A 25,033-nucleotide genomic window follows, 5' to 3' on the forward strand; every position below is an offset into this window, starting at 1 on the left:
TCGGAGACATCATTGGCAAATTCGATGGTCCCTGAGATGTCGTGAGAATGTGAAAACACGAAGTCCGAAAGAAACAAAGCCAAAAATGCTATTGCCAGTGCGGCACAACACAAAGACTCTGGAAAAGGGTAAGGGGAGTAAATGGCACCAAGAATTGAGGGGTACCACCCATCTGAGCTTCTAGGCCACTTCCATGGTCAACCTTATTCTGAACGGAATAACAGCTGGTCAGGCGACGCCGCCTCCCATCTGGAGAAAAACCACAGTCAGAAAGTGAGGAACAGTTGCGGGAACTCCAACTTTGTCTCGAGAGAACCTATCACCATCCTGGAACCGGCGGGTAGACGATCGTCTACTATCCCGACTAGAAAGGCATCTTGGTGGAATACGGGGGATTCTATCCGTACGAGCTGCCTTTTTCTACCTCTCGTAAGCTTCGTCCTAAACCACTTCCTATCTCTGCAATTCCATTTGCTAAGATGATTTTCCCAGGATGAGACTGAAATATTACCGTAATCAGATGAAGAAACTCCACGCTTAATGCACATACCAGTATCCCTGCTTCAAACCCAGTACCCACGATGGAAAGCCACTCACCCATCCCCTGGCAAAAGACCAATTCTCCTATCCCGCTCGTCCCTCAGATGCTTATCCTCTCCCTCCAACAACATCTTCTCCTCCACAAACGCGGCGTCACTAGTCCGGAACTTTTCCCTCATCACCCCTTTCTCCGTCATTATATCAGACCCGGACCCGGGCTCTAAAGGCTCTAACTGCAGCCGCTTTGGCGAAGAAGGCGACGTCTCCTGGGCAGGCGAGACCATCACCTCAGGCGGCCACAATATCCGCCTCGCCTCATCCTCGCTCAACACCTCGCCCTCGTCCTCTGAGCTCTCATCAAACGCAGAAACGTCGCCGCCGCCGCCGCCTCCCCCACGCCCAGGTCCAGGCGACGAAGGAACCGCCAAGAATACATCCGTAACAGTCTCATCCTGCGTTCGAACCAGCCGGCCATCCAAACCATCGTCAGAGACAACATGTTGAACGGCCTCCGCCTCCGCCTTCATAGCGTCAGCATCCCCCTTGGGCACCTTATTCTCCCCCGCCGCGACGACATCCATAGAAGTCAACTTCATCAACGTCCTCAACCTCGCGTCCCCGACGAACCGCCCCATCAAGACCTCCTCGTTCTCCCGAAACGTCTCATAAAATCTCCGATTCACCAGCGCCGCCGCACGCAGGTCCTCCACACTCTCCACGCACCTCTCCAAAATCAACAACCGTACCGCGTCAGACCTCTCGAGGACCTTGCCCTGTTCCTGGTCCTGCTTTTGCCCCCGTTCCTGTTCCAGCAGCTCCTGGATTCCCTGCTGCCCAAGCTGCAGATCAACCTTCTTCCCGTCAGAAAAACTCCTCAACCCCCTATGTAAAACAGCCTGCGGCTGCGTAGACCGGTGCCGCGATAGCCCCCACCCGTGAGCCCGTCCACTGACATCATGCAACGTCAACCCAGACACGCTATTGTAAATATCATTAATCGCGGCGCGGAACGCCGGTGCGGGATCGCATACCCCGCCCTTGTGAACCGCCAGCGGCGGACTGGCAATGGTCCGCAACAGATCGACGAGCTGTGCCAGACTTCGACGAGGTGGTGAGTATTGCTGCTGCTGGGAGCCAGCTGCCAGGTGTCCGAGAACCGACGAGTTCATGATGGTGGGCAGAAGCTCCAGCTCGCCGTAAACGAGCATCAGCCAGCCCAGATTCGTCGCGTCGCAGCTGTGACTTCCCTTGGGACACCTGGGCGTGCTGGTGAACATCAAGGCCGGGTTGGCAGACGTATTCGTCGCGGGCGTGGACGCTACCTCAACGGAAGACGAATCCGAGCCCGGTGGCGGAACAGCACGACAAGGCGGCCTCAGATACTCCCGAATCGTACTCACGCAACACTCCTCAACCTGCGCCATCTTCGCCCCCCTCACCCCCCAAATCTTCTCCTTGATCCTCCTCGGCCACGCCACGTGCATCCCCTCCAACTCGTCCTCGTCCACAAGATTCAAAATCACCGTCTTGGACATGCGCGTAAACAGCTGCCGGAACCCAAAAGCATAGCTAATCAGCAACCAACCCCGCGGCATCGCCTCGCTGCCCCGGTGAATCCACTGCGGCAGCCAGCGGTGCTCGACAAACAGCTCCAGCGGCGACGTGCACCGGTACCGCAGGCACACCTCCGCGATGGCGACCAGCTGCTCGAAAGTCACCTCGCGCGGCACTTTATCGTTGTGCATGTGCGCCGCGTGCAGGAGGATCGTGAGCGCCTGCTCGCGGTCGCCTTCGCGCTGCGGCATGCGGTAGAGCTTCGCTTCGGTGCCGTCGGGGCAGATATACGCCGTCGGCGGCGGCGCGAGCTGGTCCGTCAGGTCCTCGTCGTCGTGGACCTCAATGTGCGCGTGCTCGGTGAACATCCTCTCAAAGACGGGCGACGTCTCGGCCAGCAAAAACGACGAGACGCGGTATCGTAGCACGGGCACCGCTTCCGCTTCCGCTTCCGCCCCGTTTTCGGCGCCAATATTCGCAAACTCGAGAACGGCGTCCCCGCGCGGTGCGACGGCGAGCTCCTTCACCGGCCTCTCGTCCGTGACGCCCGATTCGCCTAGTTGCAGAACCCGCGTCACCTCGACGAGATCCTGCTTCACCCGATCATGGTTCCTGAAGCGTATGTCGTAGAGCGGAAAAAAGTCCGGACTGGGCGAGAACGTCTTGATGATGCTCGCCCTCCTCATCTGCTGGATCGCAGCGGCGCGGAAGACTTTATCCTGGAAGAGCGACTTCACCATGCTCAGCGTGGCATCGGGCTCGTAACTTCGATATGTCTCTGACAGCGAGAGCTCGAGCGCTTCCACCAGCGACTCGATGCACCCCTTCCAGTCGCGGACGGCAGACAGGCAAATCTCACGCATCGGACGTGAACCTGCGCTCTGGCCGGTCGTCACTTCCGAGAGACTCCTCCCGCTAAACGAAGACCGAGTCAATATCGACGCAGGGCTCTGCGGCACCTCAAGCGACGACTCCCGTGACGGTCCCCGACCTCCCTCCGCCCACGCCGCCGTTGCCGCTCCGGTCGCCTGCCCCGGCGGCCCGGGCGATGGTGTGGACTTGCGCAACAGGGCCCGACACAAGGCTACATGATCCTTGACTTTGGCGTATTCCTTGTACGCGGCATCGGCGTCCTTGCTCGCGAGCGTCGAGCCGACGCGTTGCGTCAACTGTTGAATCTGACGAAGTTGGACGTCCGACTCATTCACGGTGCCGCTGCCGCTGCCGCTGCCGTAGCCCCCGCCGGCGGAGCTGGACCCATGGGACGAAACAGGTCCCCGGTCAATCGGATCCCCGCCGCCAAACTCAAAATCGCCAAGTCTCTGTTCATGTAGTGTAAGCGGCGTCCGACAGCTCGAGCGTCTCATCGCCATTGCAAAACGTCACAGAGGGAGCGGTGCAGTGAACCGGTGGGTTCAGTGGTTGAGAAAGAAAGGAGAAGGAGGAGAAAGAGAACGTGCAGTAGTGTGGGAACTTTCCCCCCCGAGGGGTTTGTGGAGATTTCCAAAAACTCACCGTACTGCTAGACCTACTACCATCGTCCTTTGCCGAGCTGATGCTCGATATCTTGCGGAGCGCATTGCTCAACCGCCGAATCTTGGGAGACGTGGGCGAGGCAACATCGCTCCGGCTGCGTTGGCGAACCATCACTCAATCCCAAGCTGCTGCGACCCAGATGCAATGCGATGTGGCAGCGGCAGGGGAGAACGGCGGTCCGAACCAAGGATACGCGAAAACGCAGGGATCACTCATTTCCCAAACATCCAGCGACCTTTGGTGAGGGGGATGACGGAATCAGAGGAACTCGCAGTCTAACGTTGATACGTTGTCGCTCAGTGTACCTAGTATAGTATCCGTATACTTGGGAGACAGACACGGGACGGACTGCTTTCCGGTTCTCAGAAACAATCAAAATGGCAGCGAAACGGGACGGTCTTCAAACTGCGTTTCATGGGGCCACAGATGAATGGCTTCTGCCTGGGCGAGGGAAATAAGCAGCTGCATCCTTGGGGACAAGGGATACCTTAGGAGGGGGCAAAATACGAGGACGTTTTGGGGGCCAGCCGGCCGGCCAGGCCACGTTGGGAATTTTGCCTTTTGCGGTTTGCCTGCTTAGCAGGGGCCGCGGTGGCATTGTCATTGCCCTGGGACTCTTTGGAGAGCACCGGCCACCTGAAATAAGGCTGATTGCGGGGTTCAAACCACTGCATCCCGATGACGTAATCTTGCGTCGCTTCCTGAGACCCTTATCCTGGGTTGCACAACTTACCTGACAACACCTCAAATGGCGATGGCTTCAAATGGCATCTGAAAATGGCTGTACAGAGTCAGACAAAGTTCATCACTTGCAATCATCCCTGAGACTGACTGACTGACTGGCGGCCTGATCTTCACATCAAGGAACGTCACCCGCACGTACTCCTGCAAAGTGCTATGAAATAATGGCCTTTTTTTTTAAACGCTTCCCGTCTATCTGCTTACATTGACACTGATCATTGATGTCTTTTTTCCACTCCTTTCCTTTGATGCGGTCATGCTGGCTTCCTCTGTCATCTCTCTTCAGAGACAGGTGCCCAACCATTCCCTGCCGGGTATTTCATGACAATCGAAGCCGTCCTAAATACAGCCCTTGTTCCGTTATCATCCACACACCGTCTTGCTTCCTCTCCATGTACCCTATCCCCCATGGTATGACTTTGTTGACAAAAGGAAACTTGATAACGCATGCCTAACCGTGACCCATTTCGAAGACCGTTGCTGCAGATGCAATGAGACAAATAATAAACCCTGCCGCCCAATATAACGCAACAGTGTTCCCCCTTTGGAGAGCCTCGATAGGGGGGAACGAACAAAAAGACGATTGAGGCATAGCAATGCTCTCTCCAATTTCCATGTTTGAGCCAATACCGTCTCGCTGAACTGGCATTCCTCCCCGTGCAATTCTTCAACGTGTTGCTGTCTGCAGATCCTCATGCCCATTTGCTGATCTGATATTTGTTTGCTTTGGCCAGTTGTGGTGGCCACCATCGAACAGGACTTGACCACTATAAGTCTACCTGGTGAACGGTGTTCGTCGCCGTACTAACTCGATTCCCGAGGCCCCGCTCACCACCTCCAGGCCGCGAGGGCATTGCAGAATGCCTGCTACGACTAATGACCAAACTCATTGCTCTAATCCAGAAGCAGAGTGTCCAATACTTGTGCGTTGCCAAAGTTTGCAATAGGATAGCCCTTCCGCTTCTGCAGAGGCCACTCGTCTCGCCTGTGCCCTATCCAAGAAAGCACGAGTAGCTTTCTGCCGTGCAGTGATAACCGCAGTCGTGTGCAATTGCGACGTGTTTCTCATGCCCTTAGCCGCCCTTCCGGTCTGCGTCGTGCTTGGGTGGCTGCTCGCTAGAGGCAGATCCGCCGTGATTCTTCGTGTCAGCACCCTTTTTGCGGCCCTTTGTGGCCTTCTGCCATGAGCTCTCAGGGCCGTGGCTTTCGCTTTTGGCACTGCGTGTATGGCCATTCTCTCGAACGCCATTAACCCTTGGGGAATGGACCTGAGCCTGACCGGAGCTGTGTGACTGCGCCTGAGCCTGTGTTGTCGCTTGGGATGAGCGCTGGTTGGCCGTCGAGGATCGCTTCGGCGAATGAGTAGATGCATGCCCTTGCTTGGATTCCTTTCCAGCCGAGCCCTTGGTGTCGTTCGGTCGGTGTCCTGAGCCAGAAGGCTCGGCGTGAGCCTTCGGTGCTGAGCTTTGGGAAGCTGGCGGAAGCTGATCAACTCTTGATGCAAAGTCATTCTTTCTCACAACTGTCGGTGAAGGAGATCTGGTCTCGTTGATTGGCGACAGGTGCTGTGCGTCAATGCTCAACTGGTGGCCATTCATCCTATTTTCTCGAGTTGCGAGATCAAGTGGCGCTATTACTCCACTTTGCTGTCTCGATAGCGCTCTCTGGCGAAGGGATGGCTGCATGCCATTTGCGATGTCTGGATATGGTTGCGATTGCACTTGAGCTTGCGGTGACCAAGCATACTGATTCATCGACATGAGTGCAATCCTGTCACGGAATGAAGCGTCGTCGATCGCCTGGGACGCAGGCTGCTGGGGTGCAGAAACAGAAGTTGGTGAAGCCGAGGCAGTCGCATTGGTGGTCGACGATGGCGTGGTAGTACCGTTAACAATCACCGGAGTCCGCTCAGACACGGGAATCTGAGCTGATTCAGACCTTGGAAAAGCCTGGCCGTCCAACTGATCTGAGGTGTATCCGGTGATGCCGAGACCTTGAACTTGCAGCGTGTTTTCCTGAGACGAGCGGCCTTGATCGTCAGTTGGGTTTGATTCCGTTGAAACCACGGCAGGATTGTGACGTTGCGATGGCGTCGAACTCGTGCGAAGAGATGATCCAGTGCCGTTGACTATCAAAGGCCGCGAGGCTGCTCGAGGACCGTTCGTACTGCCAGACGCAACCACCGGAGCGGATGCTACCGAGCTACCTCCGCTAGAGAACGCCCGGGCATGGCCAAGGGGAGACGGTGAACGAGATGTTCTTCGCATTCTGCGGTCCAGGATAGTCTGCGGAACCTCGGTTGACAACCTACGCCGTCCCTGGGCTGGCTGGGTCGTGTCCGCAAAGGCTATGGCGTTGGGCGCTACTTGGGAGTGCGCCGGACTGGAGGCATCTGAAACGTAGTAACCCAAATAAGCTCCTTCGTCAGAGGCAGGCGAATCGCTCGCTGGGGCCTGGGAGGCTTCGTCGTACTCGACGTCGCTTGGAACGCCGTTCGAGACCGGGATTCCGTTCACTTGCCGAGTGGGATTTAAATTGGTATTAACCGACGCGCTGTTTCCTGTATAAGCCTGATTGTGCTGTGCTGTAGGAGCAGAGCGGGAGGCAGGCTGTGACTGCGACCTTAGTGAGCTTCCGGAAGTCGAGGCGCCCGACTCTGTTGTTGCTGACGATCTTTGAAGGCCTCTTCGATATTCTGGCGTGCTAGTCGCCACTGTCGCCGGCGAAGAGGGATAGGCGAAGCTGGACTGGCCGTAATACGCCGCCATGGGTACTCCGTACATGCTGTACCAATCTTGAGGGCCAGCGATGGGGGCACTCAGGGGCGGATTGTCAAAGGAGTTGGTCCTGGACCGTTCTGGACCCTGCTGCGTAGCTGAAGAGGACCCCTGCATCCTCTGAGCAGCGTGCATTTGGGCAGCCATCTGAGCCTGGACTTGCTGATAAACCTGGGATTGAGTATAGAGCTGGAACCGAATGTTATTTTCTTGCTGAACCTGGGCGGCCATGGCTGCACCTACAAGCGCGGGATATTGCTGGTGGGACTGTGCCTGTTGCGCGTACCACGCAAGATCCTGGGGAGTCATAGCCACTTGGGGCATGTACATGGTGTTGGTGTCGTAAGCGACGCTGGACGAAGCTCTCCTGTTCGAGTTTGCATTCCGCTGGAAGTTATTCGAGTGTCGACCTCCACGGAAGTTTCCACGGCCTCTACCGGAGTGCTGCTGAGAAGAGCTGCGGATCATGACCGGCCTCGAAGTATTTGGAGGGCGCTGGAACACCGGTGTCTCTTCTTTGGGGTAGACGTATTGTTCGCAGCATTCACCCAGTTTCCCTTCTGAGATGAGGTCAAACGCTCGTCGTAACTCCAGATGAAGTCCACGGAACGAGTACTCATCCGCAGTGTTGCCCAGGTTGCGAGCGGTGTTGAATGGCTCCTCCACACACAAATGGTTATTTATGCCAATGTGCCATCCCTTTTCCATTCGCGTTGCCTTCCGTCCAAGACGAATTGATATAACGTACTTATCGTAGTCGAACTCGTGTGCGTAGAAGCGGAAGAACTGGAACAAGAGCTCACCCAAAGACGCCTCATTCTTCGCGCCGAATCCGCTCAGTTTTTCCAAGTCATCAGCGAATGCGCTCTCGGGCCCGCCGTTCTTAGGGAGCCGCTGATGCTGGCGCTGGTGAAGGGAGGGAAGCACTGGCGGGTCGCGAAGCTGGAGAAATCCAATAATGAGGCAGATCCACGTGTAAGAACTGAGAGTACCACCAAACGCTGTTCCGATCAGTAAAATGTGCGAAGAGTCAAGGGGGTATTTAACCCATACCAGCATCGTTTACAATCCTCTGCCGTGTCCAGTACTTGATAACCATGGCCAAGGGCCGCACTCGAGGATCGATCTCGACGTATGTTCGGACCATTCTCGTGTTCTCCAACGCCAGAGTATTGTTCACATTCATGTCGCAAGCGAGGCCGAGCTCGGGGTCCCAGATCTTGACGATGGGAACTTTGGCGCCTGAGATGCAGACGACCTTTTCCATGCCCTCTGTAGTAGTTCGTGTCAGAAGTCTTGTTGTTAGATTCCTGTGCAAGAAATGGTTTACGTACTCTTCGCAAGCAATGCTGCAATCGTGCAGACATACTCCAAGTCCTTCCAAGGCGTTGTAATGCAGATATCAACTATGGAGACAGTTAGCACTGCATCCCCAAGCGCCAGCCCAGTGTTAAGAGAGCCCACGAACCATCAGCGTCGTCCGAGCAAAGTAAGTTGCCTGAGGAGCCAAAGAGATGCACGCGAATGTCATTTCCAGGCCATTCCTCGTTAAACATCTTCTCCAGCTTGACGACGAGCTTTTGACGGTTTTCTTCAACTTTGTCAGTCGGTCGTAACCTGTCGTACAACTCCCGCATATCTGTGGTCAGCTTCGTCTCCACATCTTCCGACAGCTTGCTCTTGATCTTGTCGAGGCTGGTCTTATCCAGCTTGTCGCTTCCTATGCTGTAGGGCATACGCCTCTTCGAATTGATCTGAGAAGTCTCATATTTGCAGCCGCCAAGCCGGGGAGGGAGGGGTCGTAATGAGGGAAGGTTGCTGTTGGTCTCTGAGTAGGCAGAGCGAGGAGAGTGATTGTTTGTGGCGGTTGGCGAAGGTTCCCGCGACTCGAACGAGAAGTTTCTAGCATGTTGTTGGGGAGTCGAGGGCATGGAGTTGGAATGAGACTGTCCATTGCCGGTCCTGGCTGCAGGGCGTGCAGGGAGTGGATGTGAAAGCTCCGGTTGTTGCTGCGATGACTGCTGCATCTTGGACGGAGCGTCCTTGCCTGTTATGACAGCGCGATCGCCTTTGTCTTTAGTCTGCACGGCTCTATTCCCATGGCCTCCTTGGGAACCCTTGGTTGAGGAGATTTCCTTGTTTGAGACCTTGGAGGTTGATCTGGACCGAGGGGCCGCCTGGATCTGAGGGGTAGCCACCGTCGCCTGAGGAAGCGCTTGAGGTTGGTGCAAGCCGCCTCCTCGTCCCGGTGAGACGAGATTGGTGTAGTGTAGCAACTGCGCTTGGTAGACTGAGGCTTGTTGCGGAAAGAGCAAGGGCCAGAAGTCTAGCTGGGCCGGAACGCGAGAGGAAGCGTCGCCGAAGTAGGAACCCGAAGTAGACGATGATATCGTGGGGGCTTGGATCCAAGGAGACGTTGGATATGTATGCTTGGATTCAGTTGTGGCAGCTCGACTTTCCATGGAGCGAGTCCTGGCTCAGCTTCCGTGACGAGGACGAGCGGAATGAGTCGGGCGCGAGCGCAGGGCGACGAGAGAGGGAGATCGTTGAAGATCTGGCAGCAGGAGCCTATTCGTCGCGGGTAGAGCAGAGTCGAGTATGCAGAGGGTATCAAGAGTATCGAAAGGGTAGTATAAGGGCTGAATTGGGCGCGGTCGAGTGGGAGGCGAGCGCTGTTCAGAGTGGTCGAGTCTCCTTCTTTTTTCTCCCAAAATTGAGTCTTTGGCGCAGACGGAGAGGGAATTTGGGAGGGAAAGAGGGTCGGGGTTTTTGTGATAGCCGCTGCTAAGGCAAGTAAAGGGCTGCTAGAGGAACGCGAACGAGCCGAAAGTATTCATGAAGTTTCGCAGACTCGGTCTGGTGTAGTCGGTGCGAGGAGGGATTGCTGAGGTAGAGAGCACACTCCTCTCTGCGTGTGGTCGTGTCGTGGAGGTGGTGCTCTTGGGGGGAAGAGAGAGAATGTCGTCGACGGCAGGAGGCGAAAGGAAAGGGTGTGGAGTTTAGATCGGGGACGTTGGCCCAAAAGCGACAGGACTCGGGGGGCCCTCGGGCGGTGGACCGCGAAATAACGCTGGGGGGAGGAAGGGTCTAAGGGGGTGGTGCGCACTGCGTGTAGTTGCTGCCACGGGATTCTGCGAGGAATTGTGATGTTGAAGGTCTGTGAATCTGGTAAGCAACAAAGGAGCAAAATAACCAGCAACAGACAGGAGACAGTGAGGTAAAGGAGGATAGAGACAAGAAGGACAATTCTCAGAGGAGTGAGAGAAGTGAATGATGTCCCGGAAGAGCAAGAGCGAAGGAAAGTGTGAAGGGGAGCGTTTCGTTTGGGGGTGCAAGGAAGGGAAGGTACCTCAATCCAGGGAAGGTACCGGGGGTGGGGAGAGGGTACCTTAGCAGCGAGTGGTGCAAGTACTCTTTACGCGAAAATCAGAGTGCGGCACTGGGTGTGTTTGGGGGGTACTTTTCTTAGGTAAGTGAGAAGGTACCTTGCCTCTGGCTGGGCGATGATTGAGGAGAGCAGGGTGAGATGAGGTTCCTGAAGCGGCAAGGCCAATATCGGAAAAGTAAGGTAAGGCAAGGCAAGGTAAGGCGATGTCAGGTAGAGGTAAGGTAGGGACAGGTCCATGTTTCCGTACCTTATGAATCGAGAGCCAGTCGAGTGAAAGCGTGGTGGTGTCGAGGACTCACTCGTCTGCGAATACAGCGAGGAGAGAGGAAGCCAGTGTGTGTGTGTGTATGTGCGCGTGTATCCGCAGATGCGTGCCGCAGCGATTTGAGAATCGCACACACTGTGCAATGAGAGGAGCGCTTCGACTTGTGGAAATAAAGTAAGCTGAGCAAGAAGCAGAGGTACTTCTTCAGAATCAGGGAGCGGGCAGTGAGTAAGAGCAAGGTAAGGTATGAGTGAGTGAGGCCGCAGTTCACTGAGGACTGCATCAGAGTCAGTCTCAGTCCCGGTCCTGCTGGTTCCACTTCAGTCGCGGTTGCAGTCCCGGTTCTTCCTCCCAGACTCTGCAAGATCCAATTCAGCGTTTAATGATTTCACCGAGGAGGAGAGTTGGACAATGCAAAGTGAAGTGATGCTGAGGTTCGGCGAGGCACGGTGCGTGGTGTGCGGCGGGTAGTTCTGGTGTAGTATGTGTGGTCACTGTGCCTGTCTGTGGAGGTTTGGCGGCACAATTCCTGCGACAGTTCCATCTGATTGCTGGTTTGGCTTAGTGGTCTCGTCTGGTGTGGCCCCGGCGCACTTTAAGAGGAGGGGAACATTAAATAAGGCGTGGCAGGGCAGCAGCACTTGACAAGTTGAACATCCCATCACATCAGCATCACCAACAATAGCCAACTCGCCGGAGTAACTGGACGAACAATGATTGCCGGTCCAACCATAGTTTCCGAGTAGGAATATGGTTGCATACCCAGTGAGCAGTACCAAGTCGGACCGGTCACATCCAACTTGCTGCGAGGCAGAATAGAATTGCCTGTCTGTTGGAATACCTAAAGGTCAAGAGATCAAAAACATTGGATGTTGAATACTTCGATACCTCCTCAGGTACGCCAAGGTACCTACTGCAGTGCCCAGGTGCCTTACCTTAAGGTAGGTTGGAGAGCGTATCACCTCAGACATGAGAACTGCCTTAGTCGAGGACAGGAAGGGAAGGAAAGCACCGCATCGTATCTTGCACCTTCCTTCCTCGCCAAAGCCATATCATGACGCAGCAACGGCTATTGGAGGCAATGAGAACCAGGCATTTGGTTCTTGAATTGCTTCACGGGCTTGCTTCTTTCCTGTGCTTCGAATTGCCGACTCTAGATCCTTCTCTTCCGTCTGTCATTCCCTCATTCAGTCGACATGGCCATGGTAGTGGTCAACGCCAGGGACAAGGTACCTAAGATACCTAAGTAGGTACTTCTCAATCTACCTACTTAGGCCAGATCAGTTGCAGCTGCAGCTACCTTACTCTGTAGACACCTTGAGGGGTTCATTCACTAGTCGTCACGCCGCCTTCCCTTTTTCCCCTTCTCTACCTTATGATATGTGGTACAGATTGGTAGGCAATCTTGATAACATAGGAATTACATTACCGACCCGAGTAAGGAGTGCTCGAGGGGGGTCACTTTGGTCACATCCCTTTACTGCGGAGGATGAAAAGCTACGACCACAGGTTGTACCATGTTCGACCCACAGTGCGTGCACGGAGCGCGCGGGCAAATCGCAAGAGCACCAGCTCAAGTGGGGAAGACGACACACGCTTCACACGCTGTGTACATTTTTGGTGGAGGAGAATGCACATGCGGGAAAGAGACCCCATGAAGAGAGAGGCGGGAGAGAGACGCTGAGGATTCAATAGGGGAGGGGTCATTTCGCGGTCTTCGCGGCCTCGCGGAAGTCAGGGCTGGCCGCTTGACCCCATTCCCACCCTCGCATTGCCACTTGCATTATCCGCCCACGACTTTCTGCCCAGCACCTACCGTGCTTTCCCAAGGTACTTACGGACAGATTTGGCGCCTTGAAATTACTTCCCATTGCTTGCTCCCTCGGCGTGTGGGATGCGTCGGCATGGTACGGAGTACAGGTGGTTAGGTAGTGAGCGGCCAGACTCCAGACTCCAGACCCAGATTACCTACCTTAGGCGCAGACGTACCTAGTCCCCAAGATGGGCAAAGTACTTGCAGCTACCGCTCCGCGAGTCCGTACCAACGTCGTGGTGTAAAACGGGCTACAGGCAGGGGTTAAGGGGTTAGACAGGCGCCACACACCCCTCCGACCACCGCTTGTCACTTGCTGCTTGGCTCCTGACGGGCCTTTCCTCTGTTGGGATATGACGTCGCAGAAACCGCCAGCCTGTGGCTTGTCTTGGATTTTGGCGTTCTGGCCGGCACTAATTACTTTTCTGAGTGTGCGTGTGTGCGTGTGCTTGTGTATGCGAATATTAGGTATGCGTGTGTATATGTGTGTGTCTGTTGTGTCGTGTTGTGCCGTGTTAGATTGGACACTACTCCCTGGTATCCAGCACTATGTAATTATTTGTGGTCCGCAAACCGAGGCAAGAAAGCTGGAGAGAAACCTGGAAAGAAAGTAGCATTTATGCGTATGCTCTCTGTGGCTCGGCAGCTGTCTCCCGTAGTGGGGGAATTCGCCCTAACATTGGATAAATTCCTGATCTATGACATAAGATACTGTACCTACCTAGGTAGGTAGCCGTAGTTTCTTTACTTCCACTGAATATCTCCCTTCTATCTGTGTCCCACCTGCTATCTGACTAAGGTCGGTACCTCAGTGATGGTCTGAAGGTAGATGTGCCCCAATGTATATTATCTTAGTAAGCGTGCAGACAAGCAAAGCCCCGCTTAGAAGCACTCAAGCCAATATTCCACTGTGAGGGATTTGGCAAAGTCATTTGGGAGCGTGGATGGGCAATTGAGCCCTGTCTTCCTCATGTCACCCTGCCTCCCCGTGGAAGGGGGAAGGAACTTTCTGGGACCGGAGCATGTGCTTGCCCGCTTGCCCAGGTATCCGTACCTGCTACCTACCTTACTCCGTACCGTACCTGCTTGCCTGCGCTGCAGCTGCTCCTGCGCCTGCGCTGCAAGCTTGGAAGCTTGGAAGCCTGCACCTCCCCTCCCCTTGCCCTGCCATGCACGTTTCGACCGCGACCGCGCCTTCCAGCTTGGACGTACTTGCCCAGACATGGTGAAGAATGAGAGCAATGTCTCGAACAGAAAGAAGACCATCCATTTTTACATAGTAAGGTATTTAGGTACTCCGTACTCGATATTACCTACTTGAACTTCGTATCAACAACGGAGAAATCAAACCCACATTCTAGACGCTCGCTTGATTTCCGAACGTCAGGCCTGACGGCGTGCACCTCCCTTTTTTTTGGCCCGCCTCGTGTTGTCGTTCATCTTGTCTTGTCTCGCGTCCTGTCGCTTGCTCACTCCCTCTTATTTTATTTCCTAACGGATATTTCCATTTTCCATTGCTCCCACCTCCCCTGCCGGCATCATCTATTTCCACCACCTTAAAATTATCAGGGTCCCGATACTATGGCCACCTGAATATCTTTCTAGGAACCCAGCAGCTAGTGGGGTCTCTCCGTACGCATCCTGGCTTCAAGAGAAACAGCAGCGTCTGCCGCCACAGCCTGCAGACAACTCGAGGGCTTGTCAAGACTCGAGGAGCCTACTAGAGGCCTGTTGGCAACCCATTTCGACGACCCCCGATGCCATGGGCCCCAAACCGTCCTAAGTCGAGCCAACAATGGGCCAGAATCACCAACGCGCTTCCCAAAGCCCGGTCGTGTTTTCGCGTTGCCGGTCTCCGCAACTCACCCCGTCTTCCACTTCCTCGACCGCTTTCTCGTCTTTCTCTGGTCGCTCCTGATCCAATTCGTCTCGGACCCTCCCTCTCCCCGGTCGACCCCTTCTCCGTGCGTCTCGCCCATCCCCCATGGCCTGCCATCGCTACTATAAGCCCCAAGATCCGGTATGAGGGAGCCTCGTCCTTTCCGATACCCGTTCGCCGATCCAGTCATACGCCGAAGCTTCCCCGCCAGACCACGCCATAACACCACACGGCTGCTCCAGTATTTCTTCTCAGCGAGTCGGTCAATTCAGGCGGTCTTACAATACCGACGCCGCCGCCCGGAACACCAAAACCGCACCAGGAACGTCAAAATTCGCGTCAGCGACGACACCTGAGGTGGCACAGGAGAGCACAAGCAACAGCAGCACCTTTTGGGGCTGACCCTTGGCTTTCCTCAGCTGAAGAAGGATTCGGCCCTCCTCCGACCGAATCCCCCAGTGACTAAGACTTCGGAATACGCTCGAGTGCCCCTCCCTGTCGAGCCGTCCATCAGCTATTCGCCCGTCTACGTCGCCTCCTCGGCGGTTTAGTACAGCGACCCAAACCCTCTGAGAGGGTCGTCACATTGCTCCGTCACGGCGCCTAGCAAACCTCCCTCTCCTTTCGAGTATACTGCCCAATCCAGAGGCCACGGATCAAAACCTTGAGATGTGGCAGTGTGCACGCGCTCACCTAGGTACTTTGTCGGTTCAACGAGATGCTCTAATTCTCCGGTGATGGGCTACTAGAGGTGAGACATTCGCTCAGCTTCGAATGAGCAAGCCAGAGTATCGCCGCGCCCGCTCATCACAACACTTGGCATCACGAGAATTAATCACAGCTAGAGGTAACGCACAACATCTATAGACCCGAACTGCCGTTAAACCTCATTCTGTTCGAAGTTGAAACCCCCCTACAATGTTACTTCCTCCGCTGTGTATTGGTCGGGACGGCCCTTTAGCTTTGCGGCTGGCTGGCAAGCCACTTATACACATCCGTGGCCATGTGGCTCCAGGTTAGAGAAGGGCTGGGAAGCGGCCACAATCCGTGAACGGGCGAGCAACCAGGGCGAAATGTCTCTGAGAGATGCTAGATCGAGAAGCGGCCGAAGCTTGCGGCTGGATTACTTGTCCTCGTCCAGTCTTCCCGCCTGGACTAAGACAATGACCTTCTCTCAATGCATCGCCACTACTTCCAGCCGATCTATCGTTCACATCTTCAAGTCACACACATTTTTTACGTACAAGAGACTGGCAGCTCACTTGGTATCCAACCCGCACACAGCATCGCCAACTAAGGTGTCAATCGGACATTGTATACCACCGCCACTGCTAATGACCTGAGATGGGGGCCCTGTCTTACCTCGACTGTAACTGCAAACAGTTAACGAAGACCTCTTGGTCGAGACTTCCCGTTCAACACTTACATCCGCGAGTCGAACGTTGCTATGATGGAACATGCTACTTGTTGTCACGTCGTTATGTCTTTGCGCTAATGTCTTACTCTACTAATTTGCTAAGGCTACTTGATAGTTCTCCCGTTTTCAACCAGAACTTAAAGTTAAGCACTTGCCGGCAACCCCAATGCCCTACAATGAAAGGTGGAGAGGGCCCAGGACATCACAAATGTATCCGTATCGAGAGAGCCAAATAGTCCTCCTCAGGCTGAACTCCTGACCAAACTTTGCGGCTGAATTGCGCAACGTGGCTGCTGTTCATCTCACAAGCTTACCTGACCGGTTGCCATCGCCGACGTCATTGCTTCGACTCGAACGGTATTCAATGCACGCATTGATGCAGCCTATGGCTGCTCAAACCATCACTTTAGTTGAGTCGCAGAGAGGGACGGAATAAGCTAGACGTGCGCTCGTCATTGGTTAGGACCCAGGAACATCCATTACGCTTCAAGCCCACCTCTTTCCAACGACTACGTACACGGATGTCTCCATGAGCTAGAGTGATGAGAGTGTTCTGCAGGCGCCCGACCGAGCGGGATCTGTGTGATGAGAAGCAGAGGTGCACTCGCGGCTACTCGTTCCCAGATGCAGTGCAACCCTCCGTCGGATGGCTCCCACCGCGGGGCGCAGGAGACATACGTATTCTACCATTGGGCTTCTACGCAGCATTGTGCGGAGCTGACCTGGTAACCGCAAGTGCCATCTTTGGTCGCTTTTCGAGAATAGCATCGGCAGTCCGGCTCGGACTGCCAGCTCCGAGTTGGGGTTTCCCACCTTTCCCTACCCGGCAACACGAGCCAGAGGCAGTTGTCCACGTTCATACAAGGCTCCCGGAGCAAAGAGACAGACATCAGAGAACGGCCACGTTTTACGTAGCGTCAGCCAGAATGTTTCCTACGAGGGACAGACGGCTTCCAGACCGGGCAAAGATGAATCTTCCTAGCACTCGGGAGAAACCTGCAACAGTCTAGACTCTCAGCCACCCGCACCGCCATGCCGCTGTATACAAGGTTTGTCAACTGAGACCTCCCGCCAACTCAACTGTCTTTACGATACGTCCGCAAATAAATCGTACGGCGGTAGACGATCCGTGAACGCTTCCCGCTTCCCACATTCCTCCCGCCGCTTTCCTTGAATCTAGGGGTGCCCAGATCGACGTCAGTTCCACCAATCTGCTGTTTGGACCGAATTCTCCTTGTCGAACGGGGCAAGTTCCAAAAGCTCCGGTTCACCCAAACATTGGGCTTCTCCGGATCTTGGCACATTTCTTTCGGCTTCAACTTGCCGGCGGTCCTTCGATGATTTTAATGCTGGAAATGAAGCGACCACCGTCAAGTTGTATGATGATTTCGAAGTTCAAGAGACGCCGCGTTCGTGGTTGCCATGAGTTCACCTCAGGTCCGGTAAAGCGATGACATTCACTTTAGACCTCCATGCAACCTCCCTGCTGTTCAAGCGGACCATTACAGATGGACGGCATCATGTTTCAACTGTTGGTTCCTGTCTCTTTCAGAGACTCTCCCCGGTCAGTGGAACTGTGGCAAGCCGGTGGTCAAAAATTTCCATGACATCTTCGATGGCTGTAGCGTCAATGGCACTGTCTCCGCAAGGCTCCGTCCAAATTCCTCCATGGCCGTTAGGATACTATCAACTCACTTGCGAGTTACTAGGCTATCGCGATGCGGTCAATTTGCAGGGAGTCCGCAGGTCGCTATCGTCATTTAGAGTTCGGTGAGCTGTATCGAGCGGTTCAAGTGAGTTGTGCCTCGATTAATATGCAAATGTTTCGACGGGGATTGGCCATCCAGGAATGCGGGCGCGCGTTCCAGCAAGGTCGGCACCCCCTCGGACCTCGGATCGCAGACTCTACAAGACTCAGTCATATTTGGTCTCTCTTTTGGGTTATGAAAGTTTGGCTCGATTTGGGGCATCCAGCCTGCCTCAAGGAATGGCAAGAAGAAACAGAGCCGAGTGATCTCGTTCCCTAAGATTCCTTGCAAAGGCTCTCCGAAATCCGGCGATCCAGAACCAACGGTCTCTCGGTCTGAAATCTCCTTCGTCCATTTCAAGGCAAGATCCCGCATCTTTAAGTAGAAGCGAAACAAATGTCTGTTCTATTCGAGTCTCTTGTTTCTTTCCTCGGGAGAGGCACAGGGCGCGGAAAATCAGAGGGCCCGATCTTCTTCAACCCTGGGAAAACACCAGGCTGAAGATCAACCGTCCAGGTCCCCAATGCAGCGATAAAAACCATCGGAGAGGAACCTCCTCCCAATCAGGGGTTCTCTGAAGGTCAGGTCAAGCCAAGCCGACAGACGGCTTCAGCCTCGCGACGTGATTCTCCCCATGGTTCGACCAGGAGCTCAGGGCGCTCGCTAAGCAAACATGCGACGCGCCCTGTATCGAAAGTTTCAGGAAAGTTCCTCAGAGCTTCTCGCCGTTCCCCCCTCCCACCAGTTTCTCAAAGGTGGTCTTTTTGGGGATGCCACCAGCCGCCTTGCGCATGCCGGTCATGTTTCTATCCTCTTCCTTTCCCTCTTCTCACTGCCTCTCTCTGCCATCTACGTAAAGTCAATCTTGCATTTGCATTACATCTGCACGCCGTCTCAAGCCAGTTGATCCTTGCCCGCTTATTGCTTCTTTTCCCGCACCGCCTGTTCCTGCAAGCCGTTTCCCGCAGAAGGCGTTGCTTTGCCTGAGACGTCTTTAGTCTTGGAAACAGAGATACATACTATCGATCGCATTGCTGTTACCCACACGCAGCGCGCGCACCCACCCACCCATACACATACACACATATCAAAAGAAAAGATCGATCACCATGCTATCGAGCTTGACAACCAAGATCGCCCTGAGGAAGGTGGGCCTGAACAGCAAGAGCTTCGACTTCAGTGGCGTCGGCGGCGGTTCGACAGACGCGAAGAGCAGCAAGAAGGGTTCCAATGCGGGCCTCGACGACGACGCGGCGGACGGGAACGCGGGGGGCTGGCCGGCGTGGATGTCGATGAAGTCGTTGCCCATCACCGTCGCGCCGTGGTTCTCCCCGCCGCCCCCGCCGGTCCCCATCGGCGAGGTCCCGAAGATTGGTGAACTCGCCCCGCTGGACCGCGATAGGCAGCTCGAGTTTGGCCGTGGTCGTCCTGTCCTCGTTGTCTTTTTACGCTGCGTCGGTTGTGCTTGTACGTTTGTGGACCTCGTTATCTCGTCCCCCCTTCACCTTTCGGCTGTTACGTGATGTGGCACAACGATGCCTTTTCTTCAAGAAGCCTCACCGTGACTAACATCTGCCTGTTCCCACACAGTCGCCCAGAAGACCTTCCTTGCCCTACGGGACCTGGCCAACAAACACGCCCGCACCCTAACCTGCATAGCGGTCTCCCACTCCTCCCAGGCCGCGACCAACAAGTGGATCGACATGCTCGGCGGCGCCTGGAACGTACAAATTGTCGTTGACGAGGACCGCGCCATCTACGCCGCCTGGGGCCTGGGGCTGGGCAATGTGTGGTACGTCTTCAACCCGACGAGCCAGGTCCAGGGCTGGAAGGAGAAAGGGTGGTTGGGGGAGAAGGTGGCCGGGGCGATTCAGCGGACGGGCGGTGCTTCTGCTGAGAACGCCGCGTATACCGCTGCGAACTTGAGGAAGCAGCCTCCGCCGATGGAGAGACGGGGCACGGGGATGAGCGGTGCTTCGGCTGTGAGCGTTGGTGGTGGGGAGGACGTGGAGGGAGGGGCGAGTACGGTTATGGGGAATAAGTGGCAGACTGCTGGGGCGTTTGCTGTTGATGGGCGGGGGACTGTTGTTTGGGGTGGCAAGGCTTTGAGGGCTGATGATCCCATGGATTTGGAGATGGGGGCTAAGGTCTTGGGGGTGTAGACGGAGGAGTTCACATGGAGACGGTTGTCCCTCAGATGGGACTGGCTGAGGTATGTAGGTACGGTGGTAAGGCGTTTTTATAAAAGGTTTCGGACGGAAAGGGTGGCGTACTGATTGGCTTTGATAGCGCGGTTTGGGTATGCAATGAGATTGTTCAAGATTAGCAATTTTTTCAGATGACGTGGTTGTTCTTCCAACTGTTGGGCTTTGGGGCCGATTGGCTGAGGTTGTGTAGTATTCGCCCTCTACCGATAAAGGCATATCCTCGTAAGGCGATGAGCGGGAAGATTGTGTGCAAACTTTCCTTCTCGTTGGCATTCAGCAGCTGGTTCACAGGAAGGATATCGATGATGAACCAATCGGTCCGTGGTCTGTACTGTTGGCTGTTGGAACAGTGATCTCCCTCCCAACTTCGGACAGGCTAACGGAAGTTGAAGTAGAAGAAGTACAGCAAGAACAGCGTTCGAAAGAATTTGCCCGGTGAACAGCTTAGATATTAATGCCGCAAACGGGTTAAGCTCCGTTGTGGGATGCGTTGCCAGTGGTAATGTTGATGGCGACACAGGGCCATCGCGTCTCACTCTTTGCATATTGATCAACACATGCGCGAATGGTGAGATGTGGGAAATGTAGGAGGAGGGGTCTATAGTCCATAGTCATGATCAAATTCCGAGTCCGTCGTATTAGGTCGTGTTGGACGTCTCATCCTATGAGTCCTTGGGTTTTGTTTGCCTTCCAACACGCTGTGACCTGGTTCTCGGACAAAAATGAACAACTCTTCGTCTCCAATAGCGGGCCTTTTCTTCTACTTCCTTGTAAGTCGAACTCAACGAGAACCCATATCGTGAAGCTGAGTACGTAAGTAGGGTATTGCCTGTTGGTGGGCGTCCTCTCTCCTCATAAGTAATTCCCGGAACCAAACAACACATCCTCAACAAAGCCGACGAAACGCGGCTTGCCCTCCAAGAACGTCAATGAACTTGCAAAGGATACACCTGAGTAGCTGTTGGGGGGGGATGAGATTGATGGTAAGTAGTACATGGTGAAGGCCGCATGTACCGAGACCCGAGACCCGTTGGCTGTTGGTCGTTGGCAAGGCCGCCCAGACCCGACCCGACCTCTTTTAGTCTTCAACACCCCCGCCCCGCCCCGTTCGTCCCGCCCCACGGTGCCATCCTCCGGCGCGGCCCGGGGGTCCCACATACCCGGTTTCCCGACGTCTTTGTTGTCAATTTTGGTTCCGACATTGGATGTTGGATGGTGACGGTGGCCGTTTCTTTGGTGACTGCGTCCATTTGAGGTTGAAGAGAAAAAAGGATAAGCCTTGCATTGGATTGACAGAATCGGAGCGGGCGTCCGAGTATCACTCTAACCCGTAATATGAAGTACAAAATCCATAGCTTTCTTTCAGTTTTGGTGGACATTGATCTGAGGAAGAAGGACTATGTCATTATAAACTTCTGATAAGCGGCAATTCAATAAATCAAGATGAACCATCTCAACAGACCCTCTCAAGTCAAGAATAACATACACCTTGGAAGCCTCTCACCTTACCCGTACATCTCCAACAGCTCCCATCCATACCTACCTGCCTTAAGCTCCGCATAATATATCCCCATTCCCAATATCAATAACAAGCAGCACGTAAAGCATCCCACCCCTTCAACAATCAATCCAAAACCACACACACACACACACCACGAAACCATTGAAACTCGCCCCCAATTCTCTTCTTCCCCCCAAATAAAGAATAACCCCCCGACGAACCGAGCGCCGCGGCCATCCCCCCCTTCCAGAAAAACGGTTCAAACGGGCGGAAGCGGCAACGGAACCTCCCGCAAGCCACCGGCCCGGACCCTTTCACCCAATACCCCCTTTAACCCTTCAAGGCTTCACCCAATGAGTAACCACCTCCTCCCACGGACCATGTACCCGTGGCAATCACACACACACACACACACACACACCAAGGTAGCAAATAAGAACAGCAGAAGCACATCATCATCATCATCACACTTCAATAGTCCGAGCGCACTCATCACGATGGAAGGAATGCCCATTTCCCAGCAAATCTCTACTAGGCCGTCGGGCCGGAAACTTACCCCCGTAATCCCCTCGCCTTACTGTCTCCAGCACGCTAGACAACGTTCACCCCCGGTCCATCACACCTTGTCACCCATCATTGGGGGGGGGGTTTAGTGAAAGCGAAAATATCAACTACCGGCTGTTACTCCGTAGATCTTAATACCCTTTTCCCTTTCCCCATCATTTAGTTTGTGACCTTCCCTCACGTTTTCCTCTGGCAAAGTTACTAACAGACTCAAGGTTCGGGCCTATCCGAACCAAAAGAGGGCTCTACACTAGACCTTTGAGGATTATGCTCTCCCGTCACTCCTTGCTCTCCAGCAAATCATCAACTTTAGCATACGAGCACGAACATTCAGAGGCCAAACAAAACTTGGGGGGAGACCAAAATCCATGTGTTTTTCATTAGGTTGCTGCTCTATCCTGAGCGAAGCGTGCGTGCCAAAGCAAAACTATGAAGAAAGAACAGTCCCATCCGATCCGTCTCCAACGCAAACCCATGTTCATGATCTAATCCGCATCTTTCCCGACCAAAACCCCCTCTCTTGATGCGGTCAAGTTTCCCTCTTCTTTTCCGTGTCGAAAAAGAATCACGAAACCTCATTATAGCCCTGACCGTCCCGGTGTCCCAGAAGCAGTCAAGGGCTGGAAAGGCAAGTGAAGAACTCCTGCGGCGCAACCTTCCGGTGTGGAAACCCCCCGTAGCAGAAAGACAAGGAAAAACGGATCCCCCCCAAAGTAAGAATCCAGAAACACCCCGATTCCCCAAATCCCTGATTTTTTGTGTGATTTTTTTCGCCGTGTGAAAAGAAGAGTCGTCTTGTGTGCTTTGTACCAACTCCCCGGATGTGTGTTTCCCAGTCCCAACCCATTCGAGTCAAACCAGATGTCGGAATCCACGCCCACGCCGTATTGTATGCTTGCAATTCGAATCATAGGTTGCCCTCCGACGCTTTTGGCACCCGAATCATTCCATGCCCAGCCCGAACGGACATCTGCCCAAAAGAACAGAAAAATGAATCGCCCTGCTCCGTGTTCACAGTCGCCTGAATTTCCCAGATCACCCGAAACAGTTCCTTCACGCTGTGATCTCCCTGCCAACACCCTAAACAACTGCTGGCCCCCTCTTTCGTGTTCATTTGACATGCATCTCCTTTTACCCCGTAGCAATACTGTTCGACTCCGAGGTTGCAGGATTCGGCCCCTGCTTATGGTGTAAAAAGAAAACTCCTCAAAAGATGCCGAAAGACACCCTCACTCCGAGTACCGTGTCGAGACCGAGGTATATATCAAGTTTTCCGTGACCGTGGAAAATCAATCGATGTTGAAATCAAGCTGAAACCCCACCCGCGCAAACCTCCTAACCATCATTCTCTTCCTGTTCAATTCCATAATTGCGCCAACGTTTCCAAAAGACGTGATGCGGTTCAAGGCGTCGAGTTCTTCTAGCCCCAGACGCTCGCGGGAGGCTGGCTCAGGCCGGAAGACTGGGGGCCCCACACCCCATTTCCACGGCCCCAACCGCCAGGGGATGCCAATGGAGTGGTAGATCTCTTCGAGGACGGGTTCGAGGCTCCAGCCTGGTTTCCTGAAGGTCGGGTGCCAATGGGAGCAACGGTCTGGCCCGATTTGGCTCCAGCCGGAAGCTCCTGACGCGGCGGGGAGCCGCCAGGCGAAGAGTTGTTGGTGCGGGCCGCAGCCTGGTTGACCGCGGACTCGAACGCACTCTTGTTGTTGCTCGGAGCGTTAGGCTGAGGGCTGGCAATGCTGCCACCACGCGAGCCTTGTTCGCCCGGGGGTCCAGCAATGGGCCCGGGACCAGCATCAGTAGCCGAAACGGGAGTGTGAGCATCACCGTGAGGAGGCGGGCCGCGAGCCGGATCGTAGGTCAAGGGAGATTGACCACGCAGGCTGGAGGGGCCGCTGTGGGTCGGGACACCAGTGCGCACGACTCCGTTCTCGTCAACATAACCTGCCTTCTCAGCAAACGGACCCTCGCCGTACAAGGCGCTCCGCTGACGAGCAATCAAGTCGCGAGTCTCCTCCTCGGACATGGCCTTGGCACCGTAGGGGATGTCAGAAACGACGGCTGCGCGCACAGTTGATTAGCATGGCTTCCTCCGAAATCTCTCGGTATTACGGGGAAGGGATGGACGAAGGATCTTTCAGGATAGCATCTTTCGACAGTGACATGACGGGGCAGCAGGATGCGCATGATGGTGAAACCCCTCGGCCTGAATTATCTATTTTTCTGCTTTGCTGGTTCCCCCCTGGCATATGGAGTATGTGTGCTATACAGAAGAGGGCGGCCTACTTCGTTGGTATTGCTGCTCAGTGTGCAGGTTTCGCAGTTCCCGCTCCCGTTGGGCGGCCATCCTTCTCTTGGCCTGCATCATCTGTTCCGCGTCGTTGGAGCCTCGGGAGGGCTGGTGGCGCTGGGAGGCGTAAAAGTTCTGGAGGTTCGAGTTGGGGTGGCCTCGGGCATCATCGAACTGGTTCATCGAGTGCGGTCTGGGTCCGGGACCGGCTCCGGCTCCCATGCGTCCGGCTGCGCGTTACAAGTTAGTATCGGGAAGGCTGCGGTGATGCCCGCCAGTTGCGGGCAGACTTACTGAAGTCGAGGGATTTTCTGGCGGGACCATGACCGGCGGGACCCATCTTGGGACCACCAGGGGTTGGGTACTCACGTCCGCGACCGCCCATGCCGTATGACTTCCCGCCCTTGGCGAGATTCTCGTACGCACGATCAACCTCTGTAGGCCTAGCAGTCAGTGTCCGCACCACATCTATAGTAATTATCTCGTCAGCCTTGCTCTTCCTGCGCACGGCACACTGTAGGCGCGGGTAGACGATGGACAGACGCCCGCGCCATGATATTGGATTGCCGCGCGCCGAAGATTTCGAGATGACCTACCCTCGAATTGGTAGAAGAATGCGAAGTCGTCCTGGGGCGTTGGGCCGCTGGCACCTGTTGGCGAGAACCTCGAGTCAATTCCGGCGTCTGGTTTTGCGATTTGGTGCTGTTGCGACAACTGGGCCGACTCACCAGCACGGGCAGGAGGCGCTTGGTGTTCCCAGTTGTTCTGGCCGGGATTGGACCATTGCGGGTTGTTCTCGTAATAGGACAT

The 25,033-nt window shown here is 54.8% G+C and overlaps 5 protein-coding genes across 5 annotated transcripts; 1 reads left to right on the top strand and 4 right to left on the bottom strand.

Annotated features, from left to right (window-relative positions):
• Positions 1–593: 593 nt before the first annotated feature.
• CTAM01_09509 (uncharacterized protein) lies at positions 594–3,741 on the bottom strand (the record flags this gene model as incomplete). Its single annotated transcript, XM_060525528.1, has 2 exons — positions 594–3,416; positions 3,610–3,741. The coding sequence occupies 2 exons, from the start codon at positions 3,739–3,741 to the stop codon at positions 594–596; spliced, it is 2,955 nt and encodes a 984-aa protein (XP_060379774.1).
• A 1,703-nt stretch (positions 3,742–5,444) lies between these two features.
• On the bottom strand, positions 5,445–9,610 carry CTAM01_09510 (uncharacterized protein; the record flags this gene model as incomplete). Its single annotated transcript, XM_060525529.1, has 4 exons — positions 5,445–8,149; positions 8,202–8,420; positions 8,483–8,554; positions 8,617–9,610. The coding sequence occupies 4 exons, from the start codon at positions 9,608–9,610 to the stop codon at positions 5,445–5,447; spliced, it is 3,990 nt and encodes a 1,329-aa protein (XP_060379775.1).
• A 9,157-nt stretch (positions 9,611–18,767) lies between these two features.
• CTAM01_09511 (uncharacterized protein) lies at positions 18,768–19,820 on the top strand (the record flags this gene model as incomplete). The annotated part of the gene is made up of 2 exons (XM_060525530.1): positions 18,768–19,125; positions 19,249–19,820. 2 exons carry the CDS (start codon positions 18,768–18,770, stop codon positions 19,818–19,820), a joined length of 930 nt encoding a protein of 309 aa, XP_060379776.1.
• A 2,688-nt stretch (positions 19,821–22,508) lies between these two features.
• CTAM01_09512 (uncharacterized protein) lies at positions 22,509–23,051 on the bottom strand (the record flags this gene model as incomplete). Its single annotated transcript, XM_060525531.1, has 1 exon — positions 22,509–23,051. One exon carries the CDS (start codon positions 23,049–23,051, stop codon positions 22,509–22,511), a length of 543 nt encoding a protein of 180 aa, XP_060379777.1.
• A 299-nt stretch (positions 23,052–23,350) lies between these two features.
• CTAM01_09513 (uncharacterized protein) lies at positions 23,351–25,033 on the bottom strand (the record flags this gene model as incomplete). The annotated part of the gene is made up of 4 exons (XM_060525532.1): positions 23,351–23,994; positions 24,220–24,453; positions 24,518–24,691; positions 24,820–25,033. 4 exons carry the CDS (start codon positions 25,031–25,033, stop codon positions 23,351–23,353), a joined length of 1,266 nt encoding a protein of 421 aa, XP_060379778.1.

This window comes from Colletotrichum tamarilloi, assembly GCF_030869305.1.
Source record: "Colletotrichum tamarilloi strain Tom-12 chromosome Unknown Scaffold_38.1, whole genome shotgun sequence".
Taxonomy (NCBI): Eukaryota; Fungi; Ascomycota; class Sordariomycetes; order Glomerellales; family Glomerellaceae; genus Colletotrichum; species Colletotrichum tamarilloi.